Consider the following 17,944-nt stretch of genomic DNA (forward strand, 5'->3'; position numbering starts at 1 on the left):
TGCCACACATGTGGATAAAGCGCAACTTTTTCATTAGTTATTGAACAATCAAGAGAGCATTTACCAGCTGGTGTGGTAAAAAATTATTTAATTATTTAAACAAACCACCTTAGAGTACTGGTTTATAATAATTATATATGACGTTTAGATCAAGAACAACCTTTGACATAGATAACAAACGTATACGAGAATACGACAACTATATCTCGTTGGTTTAACAGGTTTACCTAAACGACCTATATTTTATCACATTAATTTGTCATTTTTTTGCTAACGGTATTTTTATTGCACATCATCGCACTACGTGGAAAGCAAAACGAATCAAATTACTTGCGTTAATGCAGTTGGTGACTTGCATAATTTGACCCAACTTACAATCTGTCAAGATTCAATAAAATATTGAAAAAATTAAAGCCAGCTGTGCCAGCGGCTTTGCACTGTAGAGGGTGTTTTTAAGTGTTTTCAACAAAATGTTTCTCTAATATGACTATTAAGAATTTCTTATAAGATACGACTATATTTTTCTCATTTAATAGGTATAAGAAATAGTAGATTGTGTCACGAGGGAGCAAAATGACATATTACTCAAGCTAAAAATAAAATAAAAATACGTGCAATTATTAATTACAAAATGGCACCTTTTTTGAACTGTGGCCCCTAAAAAATAAAATAAAGTAAAAATGACCCACCCTAATATTTACGGCGAGCCGACATTCACTTCACCACCTATGAGGAAATTATTATGTTTCAAAATATTATTTAAGCTAAAAAAATAGTACCTACGCAAAAAAATCAAAAACAGTACCATAGAACAGAAAAGTGCCACTTTGATCCCTCCTAGCAGGGAAGAAAAAGCTTTTTTCCAAATAGGAGATGTGAAAAAAAAGAAGAACAGACATTACTGATACTGTTTCGGTATTTAAATAAGCCTTTGCATGTTCTGTTTATTATTATAAACTGTTGACTCACAGCTAAAATTCATTACGCATACAATTATCGACCTCGTGGGTCAATCAATGCAAATATAGTCTGCGTGATTTTAATAAGTTTAATAAATAAAGATCAGAGACCAGGTGAGGCCGCCTCCTACCGCGAAAAAGGAAAATTTATATTTTTATATCAGCCTCTTTATCGCTCGAATATGCAAGAGCGAGAGAGAGGTAGAAAACGAAATTCCGATCTTGTTTTTTTGCGGTATAGGTACTCGGGCTCCATAATATAAAACTTCGTATGCCATATTATACCATTTCTTTTCTTCAACTATAGGTAAGTCTACCTTACTGAAATCATGATCAAAATATGCTGATTTGGTTTTTATACACATGACTTAAAATAATAAATAGGTATTTTACGTGTTACTGATTAAAATTTAAATATTTATCGGGTTACCTACAAGACCAGCTGATCCTAGTGTAGTTGTACGAGTAGTGTAGGAGCCAGAGCAACCTGAATTGTATATTTCTTAGCCAAGTTACATATTGTCAACTGTATTTAAGTAATTAGGGAAATTTTGTCTGCTTAACCTTTTCGACACTGTGTCAAACACAAAAGCAGTCATCCAGACGCCACGTCACGAAGTGTCAAAACTGAAATTGAAGTTTATGCATATGCACGTAGGTCTATGTTGCTCTGTGGTCTATGACGTTGGCGTTGGTAATCGGTCTTTGGCGTTGAATCTACGGTGCGTATATATAGGTATATATATAGGTCACCTAAAATACATTTTTGAAGTTTTTTTTAAGTTTCATTAACTATTCAGTACTCATAGTTTATTTTGCGTTGCAGTCCGAATTATGTATTCGGTTTTTATATGGCAAGGTCAATTTTCACGCACACCGCAAAAGGAATCGCCCTCGACCAGTCGGCAGGACAATACATCAATTAGCATAAATTAAATATGTGTATGTATCACCTATATGCTAATTAATGTATATAGTCTGTAGATATTATAATAGGCGCCGGCATGTGTATTGTCTTATTATATATCAATTGAATTATTAGTACCTTGATGCAATACAAAACATTATAATGATTTGTATTGCAATTCAATTACATAAATGGGCAGCATTATAGAAACCGATGGAAGCAACTAAATTTAATTTGAGAGAGATAGTGAACACCAGCACCAGTATCACCAATCACCATATCGCATCTGTCTACCTCAGAATGATATAATGGACAAGATCACAAACTATCATACGATTATTGCTGTAAGAGACCCCACACTAGCGTAAAAAAAGTGGGGTACACTAGGTGTCTTTTGAGAGTCGGCGTCTAGTCAAGTCTATGGCTACTGCTGCGACGCAACGTTGTCGCAACTGCGCAGCGACAGCATTTTGAGGGCCCCTAGCGTACCCCATCTTAGCGTCTATTTTTTTTTAATACACGATCTGACGGTTCTGCAAGAAGTGCTTTGACCTTACTGATAAATGACATAAACGCGATAATCAAACTACTTCTGATACACCGGTCACCGGGTATTATTTTCAATCCATCGATTCGCGGTACAGACCACGAACGTTCGCCGGAACCGACCCTTCGAAGAAACCGGCGTCAATCGTCAATGGTCGATAAACAGACGTTTCATTTGTTTAAGTACTTGTTAGCAATAGCCTTTATAAAGCCCGGAAATTATATTAACACCCGCCCAGACCTATGCAACTAATGTTGTGTTACACGTTACACGGTAAGACAGTCATGCCCAAAACAACATTCATTTCATTCGTAATTTTTCAGTGTACCCAACACTGGTACACTACGTAAGTACGTGTCTACAACAATATCCCGAATAAACTGAATAAAAAGAAACACGATAAGTACGTTTCTCGTCGAACATCCACAAATAACATCAACCATTCTCTGTACCTAAACGCCAAGTGTAATGTTAACGACCATTCCAGGAAAAAGTTTTTCTGTAAAAATAATCTCTTCTTCGAATAAGGATAGCGAGGTTAGTATTCGAAATTTTAAACACCTCAATTAAAACAAATGAATGTCGAATCTCATTTTGTTACCTTGTATGACGAATGTCGGGCGCCATATTTGGAGAGTCGAAATTCGAATCGAAACAATAGTTTCGCACGAGCGACGGTTTACAAACGAGCCTATTTATAATTCCAACCGTATAATTATCAAAATACAGTTGAGTTTTGATCGGACGTTTTTTTGTAGTTACGGTTTTGGTGTCAAGTTTATGGATTGTACGAAAACGGGTGGCGCTTGTCGCTTGCGATGCTAAAGTAGTAACTCCGCGTTAAGAAATAGTTATTTGTTATACAAGGGTGCAAAGTTGTATTTTACCCGCGAGTGTAGAATTGAAACACGAGCAAGCGAAAGGATTCTATAGGTGAGCGTAGCGAGTGTTTCAACACACGAGAAGTAAAATACCTTTGCGCCCGTGTATAACACAAAACTTTTCACCTCACTATAGCGAGGAAAATGCAACATCCTCAGGCGTTAGATTATCTTCATCACTGGAATCACTCATTTCTTTACGATATTATAACAGAAAACTGTAAGTTATGTATTTTTACGCGAGTCGGTGAGAAAAGTTTTTTAGTAAAAAATTTGTTGACAATGTTGACATTTCTGACGTATGAAATGTCAACGATGCGTTTTGAAATTGCATCGACTCAACTTGTGCGTTCAGTATTTAACATCATTATAAAAAAACAAACGTTTCTTATGGAATTTTAAGGTTTATGACTTAAAATCATTAAATAAAGCTAAATTTGGTATTATTCATTAGATTCTCAAACCATTTATTTAATGATAATTAATATCGAACGAATCATTATCATAAACGATTTACGTTTTGTTATCTGTCAAGCTACTTAAACACGCTCCATCCAAGGTCAAATTACTTTCCCCACTAGTGGATAAAACGCGTTTTTCCCCGCTTGTATTGAAGGATAAAAGACAACTTTCCGAGCTAGTGAGGGGAAAACATACATGCAATCCTGTCTTTGCGATATAAACCAGCAAAATAAATAAGTATAATACAGCATATGTGCTAAGTTGCTAGTAGGTAAGCTGTTAGGAATAAGCGGTTAAAGTCTGACAGGTTACATGTTATTAGGTCTTATGGTCAAGGTATGTAGATGTAAGTAGGTACAGGTAATACTTAAGTTATTATAATCGGAACAAATGATCGTATTACGAAGCCACTTCCGTGTCCGATGACAAGATAAACGTTTTCAAGAAGGTTCCAACGACTTTGGCACTAGGAAAATACGAAGGCAATAATTATAGGTTATGATACAATAATAGTGGGCTCACGTTACTGAGAAGCTATGAGAGGTTCTACGTATCGTGAAGAAATGAAAATCAAATAGCTGTTACACAGAAAATGGGTAATTTACTAAATTGTTAATATTATTGAAAAGTAATGCTGCTGCTAATTGGTTAAATTAGTAGAAAGATTGCACAGGTATTCTATTAATGAGTTAGATATATTAATTAAAAACAAATCAAAGATCGCCAGGCGTGGTGTCGCCTAAATGCGACAGCTTAATGCTGTATGGAAAGTTTCAACTATAGCTAATGGTAATGATTTATTTGTAACTACTATACAAATTAAAACGTAGCGTGAAATCTACCAAAATATCACATTTAGTTATGAAATAAAACTATTTTAACGGATTATACATACATACATATATGTAATCACGCCTATTTCCCGGAGGGGTAGGCAGACACCACGGATTATATCGTGTATAATGAATTTTGAATACATCCCGACGTTTCGAATCCTTTACAGTGTTCGTGGTAAACGGGAGACTGAGGAAATAATATATTGAGTTCTGTCAATATATTTTTTCTCCTATTTACATATAAGTAACTAGCGCAGAATACGAAGACAATATTGTCACATTTATATTTGAAAAAAAAAAAAAAACATTAAACCATTAAATAACGTGTACATGTCTCAACTATGGATCAAATCAAATTGTTTTATGAAACGTTTTATGTTATTACATACAATGCTTAGGCCTTTTTTTTTAACGTTGGGGAAATGCGTTTACGCATGCCACCTGGTCCGGGGGAACCAGGAGGGATGACGGTCTAACCAGAGGACTACCGTCTAAAACCACCAACGAGTGCCGAATCCGCCTTAGATGGGGTGCCGCAGAGTCGCTACAATGCTTAGGCCTAAGGGTGTGGCGTCAGCACTGCTGAGACGTTTCCAGCTTCGGGCACTAGAGAACTAGATCTATTCAGTGTGTACATGATTCATCTTACGTTATCATATGAAAACACATACAACAGCTGTTTTAACGAACCAGAGACATAATTTTATTTCGGAAATTCAAGCGAATCCACCTACAACAACTAGCTTGTTTCAGCGTACCTACAGACCGAAAGAATGATTGCTAAGAGGCTCTGTTTGCGAAGTAGAGTATATGTTTACAAACCCCCGGCTTCCCCGTACTCGGTTAACTAGAAACAACCGTGAAAACAAAGTGTTGCTTGACTGCCTCTTCAAACGGTTTCGTTACAAGTACATACTACAATCAAGATTGGGCCAAATAATTTTTCACCACACCAGCTGGTAACGGCTCTCTTGATTGTTCAAAAATTATCAAAGATGAGGCAAATTAATCAAATGCAAATTTTGAGTTTTTTTTCTTATGTTTGCTGGTGGAATTTACTCTTAAATGATGCTTTTGAATGATAAATATTTAATAACATTCATTTTAAATCGATTTGCTTTGTTTTTGTTTGATATTTTACAGTTAGTATTTTCCTTGTGCTGGTGTCGTGAAAATTTTTGTGTTTCACTCGATGGCAAAATTTGTTTAACCCTCGTGCCTTGAAACCCTCGCAACGCTCTACATCCTATTTTTGGAACCACTCGCTACGCTCGTGGTTCAATTTTGGAATCTTTCGCTTACTCGAGTATCAATATTAGCACGAGAGGTTAACAACAACAACAACAACAACAACAACTTTGCCCCATTGTAAAACAAATAACTATTGTGGCTCTGGTGAAAATAGGTAAAAGTGTTATATTACATGAAACTTATACCCTTTTCACCTGAGCTGCGCGAGACTTGCACCTCTTTTTACTGGAGCCACAGAAATAATACAGGGTGTTATTCGATTGCCACCGTTTCATAAATAAAAAGTGTTCGCACTTTTTCTAGAAATGATCATAAAGGTCAGGATTACCATGCGTTTATTATGATAAGATATACAGTACCGGCCAATAATATATCACCTCCATGTTTTTTTATTTTTCAATTTTAATAATGTGTAATTCTATGGATGTAATATGTAATCCGAAATAAAAGCTTTTTAATTTAATTTTACGGTATAACTTTTTTCTATTTGTAAGTGATTTCCACTTAACTGCTTTAGGTAGTTTGTATAATTTTATACGAGCGATGAGAAAAATTGGTCTCATGTCATATGTCATGGTTTTTTCATAGAGGGTTTTTGGTTTTAATGTCTAGTCAACTTCATTTTTCATAGAGCTTTTTTAGTAATATGCTGAGTCTCCTATTGTAATTCACAGTATTTCATTGCAGTATTCATCAATTCATCATACATATATTTGTATAAAATTACTAGTAAAATATGCAATCTACAATCTAACCTATAATGCTTACTCTATACAAGTTCATACAAAAACACACTAAGTTGATATACATATTACTGGCCGGTACTGTAAGTATGGTGCATATATCACTCACTCCTTGGTATCTTAATCGTTTGCAAACAAAAAGAGAGTCGTATTTATGTCTACACGTTGACCTTTAAATGTTATCGGAGCCCTACCTGATTTTTTATGAACAACAAGTCGCCATATGTGTAAAGTTTTTTGTTATGGTCGGTTATCTATTGGTTCAGCTGACTCGTGGCGTGTTGTTCTAGACAAACATTCTTGTGGATTGACTTACAATTAGTTACGGAGAAATGGACATTTTGTACAGATTTGACCTTACGTATTTTTTCAAACCTTCGGAGATGCATACGTCCCGCCTGATGGTAGGTAAGATGATAGACCATGGAGGCTTTGATCGCTAGGGGTGTAATATGCCCGCTGCCAAAACCTTTACCCTTAAAAACTTCTAGGTACACTCCTTTCTTGAAGTCCTTACTATAGTCCACTTACAACTTACAATACTAAAAAGGGAATTTATATTCATAGCCAAACGTTGTCGGTTATTTTGTATTAGGTACATAGGTAAAGGTTCTTTATATGTTCATTTTCGTGATGCAGTTATAGTAGATGTGTTGAAAATCTGTGTTTATATCTTGAGTATTTTTTAAACATGTAAGATATGACTCAAATTGTATAATAAATATTTTAGTACATATCAGACAAAAATCCCGACTCGCTATGAGAACACCACAACTCTCAGCTCTCTTAATTTATTTTTATTTTTGGATTCATAATTTATATCGTTGGAACACCGGAAATGATAAAAATACTTTTGTAAACCTTAACATTATTTTATTTAAAAATATTTAAAATGTTGAAAATTTTTGAGCGGTTGAAACGCTCATAATTTTTGGCGCGAATTCGACAGAGCGTGATGACGTCACACGTTGGGCGGCCCAACTGACGTTTGCTACTAATGACACTAATCTGTCGAACGCGTGACGTCACGTGGCGTTTCGAGCGTTTCGCTCACTAGCTTTTCGCGGGCAAATTTTTGTACGTTTTATTTATAATTTTAAGTAATAAAATGGTAATTTAAAAACGGAAATGCATTTGTAACATGATATAACGGAAACAAACATCCGAATAAAACATATTTCGTTCAAATATAAATTTCATGCATGAGGCTAATTAAGCTAATGAAAAGGAATGCGTTTGTATAAAATAAAGGGCGCACCGCAGTCACACAATGTTTTTTTTTTTGTATAGTGACACCGCAGGATTGTTTTAATGAGAATATATTTTTCATGCGAGTCGTTTTGCTACCGGCGTTTACTTTATTATTGCTCTTTAGTCAGATTTCTCGTCTACATGTCAGTGTCCCTAAGTTTATACCCATTTCCAACGTTATATTGCTTAATTATTTCCTAAAAAAAAAAAGTTATATAAAAGTACTCGGTGAACAGTTTATTTTCATCAAATCAAACCGACACGTTTTTTAAATTTTCAAACAACCACGGTTCTGCAGTGCGTCAGCGATATTTGTTGAAGCCAGGGTACCTGACTTCTTTGCCATTATTAGAAACCGAATAGCGTCGTTCTGGAACAGGGTACGCATTTCTAATAATAGGCTTATTGTGACAGTAAATGAAAACATTTACCAAAATGCGTTTTTCCTGCATTGGTTGTCCGCGCATCAGCAACCGAACCGTAAGTAGTTTAGTTTTTTAGTTTTTAGTGAGTTTTATTTTATTTTATTTTTATTCTATTTTATTTTTACCGTATTTCTTTTTATGTTTTATTGCATTGTATGTAATGGGTCTATTGCCTGAATAAATAAACATTCTTTCATTCATTTAAATGACGAAAGTAAAAACCACCTATTTCCCCCATTATAAAGTAAACACTGAAAACCTGTCTCAACTACAAAGCATCCTAGTAAACAAGAAAACATCTACCGTATAGACGACTCCGGAATCCTAATTGGACTTGCTGTAGATTCCTTGAAGTCCAGAGAGTTACGGCTGGCGGGCGCGGCATATTAATCAGGATAAACGAGGTATAAATCCTACTAAGTGCGGCTTAAGTCGGTGGACAGTTGTAAAAGCTAAGCATTGGTTCACTAATAAACCACTATAAATAAGCCCTTATTTATGGTCCGATTGATATTTTATTGAAATTTTTTTTTGTTAGATTTGGATAAAATGCGACATTCCAATTTGGGTCAAAATATGTATGTAAGTATCAGCATAATTTCATAAAAAACACGCGCGCAACTGTCAGTTTGCTCTGTCTAATTCTGGATACGAGTTTAACCTGCGAGCTACGAGTAAATATCTAATGAAATTACCGCGTTAGGGCTCTTACGAATGAGTTTGCTTTTAATTTATATTTTTATGAAAAAATGCTTGTAACATGAAATATTGTTCTGTTACGTCACACTACAATGAATGCCTATGCGCTGACGCGTTAGGTATAGTTTTCGGTCTCAAATGAGTTCCGAGGCGATGTGCCTGATAGACTGTAAGAATAACTCCTACTCGGCAAGGCACAAGCTTACCAACAACTTCAATACCAGCACCAGTAAGACTGAGCTACAATTAAATACAAGCGCTACGGATCTGGATGTCAAACTATACTTGAGTCGAACTCCGGGTACAAAATGCATTGAAAACAGGTGATGGATTTAAGGGTGCTGACCCGGTCGGTGGATTGATTTAAGCTCTCGTTGTCGTTCCTAAGAATTCTACGTTATTGCTTGTCTTAGTATTGCCGCCGTATCGTATATTGTCGACATAAAACTTGGATGCTTCCATTTAGGGGCATGGCACACTGCGTCCGATTCGCACGCCGCTCCGAAGTTTGAGCGAGACAACGCTATGCGCGTATTATAGCGACATCCCGCTCGCACGTCGGAGCGACATGCCAATGCTAATCGGACGCAAGTGTGCCATGCCCCTTAGCTTTATATAAACAAACATGTTATTATAGGTCTACTGCTTATCTTAGGCGGTTGGTAAAGAAGTTGGGCGGTGATTTTCACGTAGAAGTACTGTCCGCGCGCGAATTCCGTGCACGGCTGAGGAATGTTAGGAATGTTGGGCGTCATGACAGAGTGGTGTCATCATACGTACGGGCGCGGCGCACACCCCTCCACTTCCTCGACCTCCGAATGCACGGAATTGGCGCGCGGACAGTAGATGAGTTTTGGGAATGGAACTAGTGCATAATTTTATTGCTGTTTCCTTACTCAACACTTTGAACACCACGCCTATTATATACATCACGCTTTCGTAAACCTTATCCTCCTCCTGTGCGCGTCTACGTCTGTTGACGTCTTTTGCGGTCAAAGGGTTAACATTAATCCCTTTAACCAGTCCGTAGATGACCACAATAACTACCGCCTCAGTTAAACGGTAGACGACGGGTTTTCATTTCGCCCGACTGCGGCGAATCTAAGTGTGTAAAGTTATGTCGTCTGGGAATAAATAAATACTTGGGCGCCATTTTCATCACAAAGAAGCAAAGTTTCCATTACAAACGGCACTTCTGTGACATCTGAGTACATTTTTATTGGCGCCTTGCAGTGCCAGCTAATTGAGAGAGAAACCTTAGTTAGAGCACGCCTTTCATAAAACTTGGAAATGTTGTGTCTAACGCAATTTTTATGGCTTCAGACCTGTTCTATGCTTTTTTTGCAGGAATACGTATTGAAGCGTGGAGAGAGGCCACACATATGACAACAGTCGTGTATCATCGAAGTACAAACTATATCACCACTCGTCCCAAATGGGGGATATACCTATGGCTAATTTACCTGGACGAATGTTAATATGTTATGCTATGAATATGAATATTAAATGAGCGAACGCTATTGGCGCCTACTTCGCTTAACGTCGAATATGCCTACACTTATCCTTACAATACTTGTAAATACTAATCATAATATAGAGATGTAGTGGGCAACTGTAGGGTATTAGCTCTATTATATACTACAATTACCACGTGCCTACGTAGAACCCGAGAGATTTTAACAGTTTATTCCTGAAATAAAACTATGAAAACGGATTATATCGCGTATATTGAATTTATAATACATCCCGACGTTTCGAACTCTTTACAGCGTTCGTGGTCAACGGGTGACTGAGGAAAAATTACAAAATGCAAAAATACCCACATACTAAAATAATGAACAATCATAGACTACAAACTTTAAGGCTGGTTGTACATGCAAAATCGGTTCATAAGGCTAGTTATACACTATAATTATTTTTCAAAGATATATATATATACGCGATAAAAAACTATGCCGGCTCCAACCCTACACCACGGACCCGAGAAGATTTAATTCCCTCCTAAATTGTAGGAGGGTATCCCAATATGGGACCGGCAACAAACTCGGCGGGACACATCTTTTCAAAACATCAGAATGTCCAGCATCATCCAACACTACGGTCTCACAGTCTATGTCTCGCTTGCTCCTTTATTAAAGAATTAAATCTTCTCGGGTCCGTGGTGTAGGGTTGGAGCCGGCATAGTTTTTTATCGCGTATATATATATATCTTTGAAAAATAATTATAGTGTATAACTAGCCTTATGAACCGATTTTGCATGTACAACCAGCCTTAAAGTTTGTAGTCTATGATTGTTCATTACTTTAGTACGTGGGTATTTTTGCATTTTGTAATTTTTCCTCAGTCACCCGTTGACCACGAACGCTGTAAAGAGTTCGAAACGTCGGGATGTATTATAAATTCAATATACGCGATATAATCCGTTTTCATAGTTTTATTTCATGAGTAACTATCGCGGTAACCGAAGACAATATTAGTTTATTCCTGGTTATATTTAAAGACTAAATTGTAAAATAAACTTTTTTTAAATTCGCCTAGTTTCAGAGTTAAAACCAGTTAAATAATCATTTTATATTTTTACTTAATACTTACTGCAAAACGCCTTTTTGATTGACGATGTTGCCACTATGGGACCTAGTCCAAATAGGTATCCTTATCCTTACTGATAGATGTCAAAAAGTGACAAGTAACACGGCAAAAACTAGGTATAAAAAAAACTGTAAAAAATTGTAACAATTTTACAAATAAAATTTAAATTTTATGTACAAATACATATATATATGTTTGCGAAATTTGCCAAAATTCATATACGATTTTCTCCTGCTCTTGACCACAGAAATGCGTGTTTCAAATTTCTCGGATTCCTCGTGGGCACCTTGTATAAAAAAAGGAACCAACCGTTTGCTAGGAGTCTCCTTCGGTGTCAGCGGCTCCATCGGCGGCGGCGGAGGAGGCGGCGGAGGCGGAGGCGGCAAGTCTCTCGCACCCAACTTCACCGCCGGCACATTAGGCACTGACACATCCGGTAGATCCACATCAGGTAAATCTTTTATATCCGGCAGATCCTTTATGTCAGGCAAATCTTTCACATCCGGTAGATCAGCTAGATCTGGTAGATCAGGATTTATTATTTCTTTAACGGGCGCCACAGGGGAGGTAACGGCGGAAGGTGCTATGGAGCCGTCTTGGGCTATCGAGAATTGGACATCGCCGGCTATGCCCGGTAGATCCGGTAGATCTGTTGGCATTTCCAGTTCAGGGACCTGTGTAAAGCGTAAACAGAGCTGTGTGAGATCTGTAGGAAATTGACAAGAGACGTCATGGCTTTTAATAAGTTTAGATCTTTAGCCGCCGATTTGGAATCCACTAGTCTCTCTGCCCGCGCCCCCTTAACGAGGTGTATTAAATGACCGGGTGTCATGAAAACTGACCGCTGTCAACAAAAAGGATGTATAGTTTGTCAAAGGACTGTCTCATTTCAAACATAGACAGAGAGAATCATACTATCTTTGTCTTATAATAGTACTAGCACCCAAAAGATAGATGAGTAGTTTTTGTTCTTATTTACTGACAATTTGGTTTGGGACCAACTTATAGAAAACTGGTATTTTATATCGAGACAAAAAAACAGTAGGCGTTTACTGGATGAATGAATCTCATAATTCTGTGCTATGTCTTACGAACTCACATAAGTAAATTTGCTGAACGAATCACTAATTGAGGTCAAATTTAATTATTCAAACTTACCATCCCCATTCCGGGCGCGTACATGTATTCATCGATTTCTCTCTTCAAGTGCTCTCTTTTCATGATAGAGGAAGGCGCTTCTTCCAACCAACTGCTATTATCGGCACTGGCAACATTCGGCACGTATGCCGGTGCCTTGGTTTTACTGCCGAGGTAGGGGCTCTCATCTGTGTTGAAGACGAGTAACTCGCCCACGGTAGATAAAGTATCGACTACGCTTTTCAAATCGAAATTCGGTTTCGGTTCAGGGTTTTTAGGCTTACCCACTTTGACGTGAAAGAAGTGGAGCCTTTCCTGAAAGAAATCATTATATGTAGAGATGATAAGACGGTATAAAAGGGTCTATTGTTTTTATGATTGCAGTAGGTATAAGGGATAATGCTGATTAAACTACTATTGGGTAGCATGTTTTACCGCGTAATTAACTAATTACTTATGAATGAGCGCCTTTAGCAAACTACTGAATGAAAAAGTGTATTTTGACAGGTAATTTACATAGCTTACCTGGACTTGTTTGTCATTGGCCATCCCCTGAGATTTCCTGCTCAGAGTAACCTTTTGAGGCTTATGCTTGTATCCGTTTAGGTCAAATATGGATTGGTAGTGTTCATGCGTGATTGACGCGGGATACTTGGCGCTCGAGAACACTTTGATCGCCGTCTGAATGCCCGTCAATTTCTCAACCTTAGCTTTTGATGATTCTACTCTCTGCGAAAGCTTCAGCGCTTTTTCTTTATTCTGTTCTATTCTGAGATTCAGACGCGCGAACACATCTTCGACTATCCCGTTCAGATTGTCAAGGGTGTCTGCTATTTGCAGTATCGTTTCTTCTGTACTCAGATCGCACGGTACCAAATTTATTTTATATAAGCCCTCCATTTTAACTAAAAAAGCCAACTAAGCTAATCTGAAACAATGGAAACCGACATCGTAATTATTCTGTTAATTAAAGTCGCATTTCTAAATGGTTTATGTTTATACCAAGCGATCGTTAATACCTAACATAATTAGGGTTTAATTAGCGTTAAATGTAAGATTGATTATGTCCTTACCGACTATGTAATCTCCTTTTTTTAAACTCTAAAATAAATTAATAAGGCACGACAATTATCACTATACAACACAACTAGATTTTTTTAACGGACAATGTTCAATAATCCTATAGCACATTCAATAATATCTACAGTTCGATCACTCAGTCTTTTAAATCGGTCACTACGTGCACTCAGTTTTTGGGAGTGGTCAAACTTGAATCAACGAGTATTGAATTAAAATTGTCAATGGAAGGGTCCTTGCTCCAGGAAAAGCGGCAATAGGCATCGGGACTCATGTCTGGATCGAGCAAAATAGGCGTGTCCGGCACGGGCGCGCGCGCCGCTATCATGTTGGTTAGGTGCTTGTTGAGTACCGCATCTTCTGGGCTCACGTATCCGCTAGCCGCCGGCTTTGGCTGCTCGCGGACCTTTAAGTTCGGCAGCGACTCTAAGCACTGCAGTTGAATATAGCTAGAATCTTCGCCTTTTTTAGGTGAAGGCAAGGGTAATGTCGGCAAGCTCTCCGGCCCGAAGAGTTTAGTCGGCGACGGGCCGAGTTTTGGCAAGTTCATTAGCCTAGCCTGCGGGTCGTCCGCGCGCACGTAGCCAACGGGCGGCGGGCTCAACGGCAACAGGCCCGTCGTGAAGATCGGCGGCGGCAGACCCGCCATTACGTAGCTCGAGCTCGCAGCCACGGGCGACTTCGCTTGCTCCTGCGGGCTCTTGATTGAGGGTGAACTCAGATCGGTATTGGGGTTCATTACAGACTGCACATACCCACTGTTTGGGTTCTTCTTGAACGCCAGGTCGTTCAAGTACGGAGAACTCTCGCGCGAGCTTTCAGTTTCCGACGCGGAAGCCTCCCCTTGGCTTGCGTTTTCATCCCTCCCTTGTTCTATGTCTCGTAATGAAGAATCCGAGGCGGTATCTGATATTGAGGACTGTCTGTCGATATGGCCTTCAGAGTTATTGGATAGTGCGGTACTATCCGTATGGTCGCTTGAATCGCAGTTGTCGATACTCTGTTTGACATTGGGCGATACGGGAGACGTGTTACTTTTACTATTAGGCAGAAGCAGCATTTCATCTGATGATGGTTTCTCGTCTTTGTTGGTTTGGGTCCAGCCGCCGAAACCGTATTTCGTTAAATCTTTTTCGGGGACATTTAAGCCGTTGGGGAATACGGGTTTTATGTCTTCCATTTGTTTCATTTTCTTATAGAGTTTCAGTGATCCATAGCCAACGCCGACAACTAAAAATACTCCCAGAATTATGAGTGTCAATGTGAGACCTCCAGATTGGCCACAAGGCATGTTGTATGTTTGACTCCATTCTCCTACATATTCATCAATACCTTTGCTAGTTCTTATAGGTAGTTCTACATAGTCCGGATCACCCATCACTCCATGATATTGATCTGCATCATAATTTATTGCTCTTACTTGATAAGACATTTCATCGCCTTGACAAGCAACTGTATCAACATACAGATCTGTTGTGTTACTAATCTCATATTCTTTTTTATTTTTTAGTATCATGACTTGATAGAGATCAACATGGCCCGGAGCGAACCAATTAATGGTTCCCAAAGAGTAATTATAAAGGGGTGCACTGTTTATTCTCCCTGGAGGCCCAATTCTTGTTCTTACATGTATCCCATCTTTGGGAACAATACTGGAGCAGCGATTTTTAGCATTGTTGCAGGCTTTCACTGCAAATGTATAATTAGTGAGACCTTGCAGCCCAGTAATTTGACGATGTGTAAAGGTATCCTCTATCACATAATCTGTGGTTCCATCTGACAATGTTTTTGTAATGTTGTAATAAAGAATTTTTCCATTCTTGTGCTCTGGCGGATCCCATGTGATATTCACAGAAACATGTGTGATGTCCTTTATCCTGATATTTGTAGGACTTGATGGGGTGTCTTCTAAAGTGGTCACACGGTCTGTATTGTTATGTTGCCTGATACCAGAAGCCGTGTCAAGGGCAATAGTAAACTGATAAGTTGTGTAAGGCAAGAGGTTTTCTACTAAGACACTTTTCTGATCTGGATTATCAATATGTTTAGTATAATTTTTATTATCATAGCAGGATGCACTGGTCTCAATAACTGGACAATAATAGATGATGTAACCTCTTAAAAAGCCAGCAGAGAATGTGCACTGAACCGCCCAAGTCAGGTTAACATGTGTGGTATCCACTGATGTACTATCATGTGACAATGACACTGGAATCTGATACCACTCCATTCCTTTTTTAGGGATATCACAGTAGGCCCATGTCATTCCACTACTCTTGAAGCCTTTGTTAGCAGAGATGGCAAATTGGTACAGAGTTGAGGGCAAATTTATTGAATGTTTGCTGATGTATGGTGATAAAGTTGTGAAGTTCATACGCCCTGTACAAGTTTGTGTAGTCTTCAGCTCACACCAAAATAGAGTATAGTTGTCAATTTTGTTATGATTAATTTTTTGCCAAGACAACTCATTAGTGCCATTTTCATGTGTTAGTTTGGTGAATGATTCTACATGCAAATCTTGAGTGTTATCCTCTGAAGGAATGTAAAGAGAGCTGTAGTCTTTAGAGAGCCCCTTATCATTCTCTGACCACACCATCACCTGCAGGGGGTCATCGGATGCATTAAGGCTGACATAGCTCAAACTCTTGTTATCCGGAGATAAAGTTTGTTGTTTGTTTCCTTGCCAGACAACCACTCTATATGTAAAGTTTGCACCGGCTTCTTCAACATCTGACAGCTGGGACCAATAGATTTTTAGGAGACGGTGATTTAAATATGGCTGCTGGTGGAAAGAGCCTGCAGCTATTTTAGGTGGGCGTGGTGGTTTCTCACTAGTTGTATTGATCATTATAAATGCATAGTCAGACCAGTATTGGTCTAGTCTAGCTTTCTTGGGTTTAACATAGATTCTCACTTCATACTCCCAATGTGCAAATGGCAAACTTAATTCATATTTGTATGTCCTATTTTTAGGTGGCAAGTCAGAGGCATCAATCTTGTGAAAGTATGTTGTATTATCAATTTCAGATATCTGATATTCAATTCGGTGGTCTACCCCTCCCTTTAACAAATCCACCATATTATTAGATATTTTCCACTGTATAGTCACACTGCGAGATTCATTTTGTACAACCTCTAAGGCTGTAGGAGGGTCAGGTTTGACTATTGAGAAGTGGTCAATTGCAAAGTTTTGGGAAATGCTTCCAAAACTATTATAGGAGGTCAAGTTGAAATAGTACATATCTAGCTGTTGCCTGTAAAGGGGCACTCCTGGTCCAGTTTTCGTTGTCCACACACACCAGCTTACATTTACTTCATCATGCACTTTGCATGGTAACACTGCTCTATCATTTACCAAGAAGGTTAAGTTGTAGTTAACTACCAACTGATTTCCTTTAGGCGGCACCCAGGAACAATTGAGCTCATTAAGGTTCTTGGACAGACATGTGAACTCTTCTACCTCCTGTGGGTATCCATCCACAACTACCTTACTGGAACATTTTTTATTTCTTCTTTTATTGTTACAATAAAAGGTTGTACTCTGTTTTTCTGGTCTCTCCTCATACCATCTGATAGTAGTTTCATTCACTATTGTAGTATTCAGTGGAACATGATTCACTAACAACTCTAGGTCTTCAGCAACATCCCCACCTTCTGCTACACAGAAAATTTCCAAAGGATTCCCATAAAATATCCTCCGGTCTCCAGGCGGCTGTACAGATAACGTGATATTGTTTCCAAAACATTCCGAAAATATACACGGCAAGCAGAAAACTTTGATAAACATGCACCATATCCAAGAGCTCAAGTGTGGGCCCTTGCGCAAACCACTGTTTTTAGTTCTTCTTTCCATAACGAATATTTTGTACTTGTCAGACCATCACGATACACAGCACAGAGTCGTCTGGACTAAATCGAGCCCAGCGATGTACGCATTCCTTGTTTTTTTATCTCACGATAAATGGCGCACTGCCTGCACTCGCGGCGCGATGACACAGACTGAACTGAACTGAACACAAACCACTCGAATGAAGCCACAACACAACACCGTCGCGCACCACTCTCACAGTTCTAAAGTTTCTTGTCGGCGCATGGTTCTACACTAATTAGCCCTGAATTAAGAAGGCTTAAATGAAATTTTAGTTCCCCTATTAGTAAGTACTTACATAAAATAGAAAG

The 17,944-nt window shown here is 38.4% G+C and overlaps 2 protein-coding genes across 3 annotated transcripts in view; both read right to left on the reverse strand.

Moving 5' to 3' along the window:
- The window catches only part of LOC134744182 (WASH complex subunit 1-like), a 47,476-nt gene extending 33,574 nt beyond the window's left edge, over positions 1-13,902 (reverse strand). For both annotated transcript variants that reach the window (XM_063677902.1, XM_063677900.1), the window contains exons 1-4: positions 13,762-13,902; positions 13,214-13,616; positions 12,710-13,003; positions 11,861-12,225 (exon numbers count right to left, since the gene is read on the reverse strand). In XM_063677902.1, the coding sequence (XP_063533972.1) occupies positions 11,861-12,225; positions 12,710-13,003; positions 13,214-13,588 (1,034 nt within the window). In that variant the 5' untranslated portion in view covers positions 13,589-13,616; positions 13,762-13,902. The remainder of the gene's footprint in view (positions 1-11,860; positions 12,226-12,709; positions 13,004-13,213; positions 13,617-13,761) is intronic.
- A 32-nt stretch (positions 13,903-13,934) lies between these two features.
- LOC134744172 (cytokine receptor) lies at positions 13,935-17,922 on the reverse strand. The gene has a single exon (XM_063677885.1). It carries the CDS (start codon positions 17,616-17,618, stop codon positions 13,935-13,937), a length of 3,684 nt encoding a protein of 1,227 aa, XP_063533955.1. The 5' UTR covers positions 17,619-17,922.
- Between the last annotated feature and the right edge of the window lie 22 nt (positions 17,923-17,944).

This window comes from Cydia strobilella, chromosome 9, assembly GCF_947568885.1.
Source record: "Cydia strobilella chromosome 9, ilCydStro3.1, whole genome shotgun sequence".
Taxonomy (NCBI): domain Eukaryota; kingdom Metazoa; phylum Arthropoda; class Insecta; order Lepidoptera; family Tortricidae; genus Cydia; species Cydia strobilella.

Bases quoted from the DNA above. Each gene is read 5' to 3' on its own strand.
- LOC134744172 (XM_063677885.1), bottom strand. From the start codon at position 17,618: ATGGAAAGAAGAACTAAAAACAGTGGTTTGCGCAAGGGCCCACACTTG.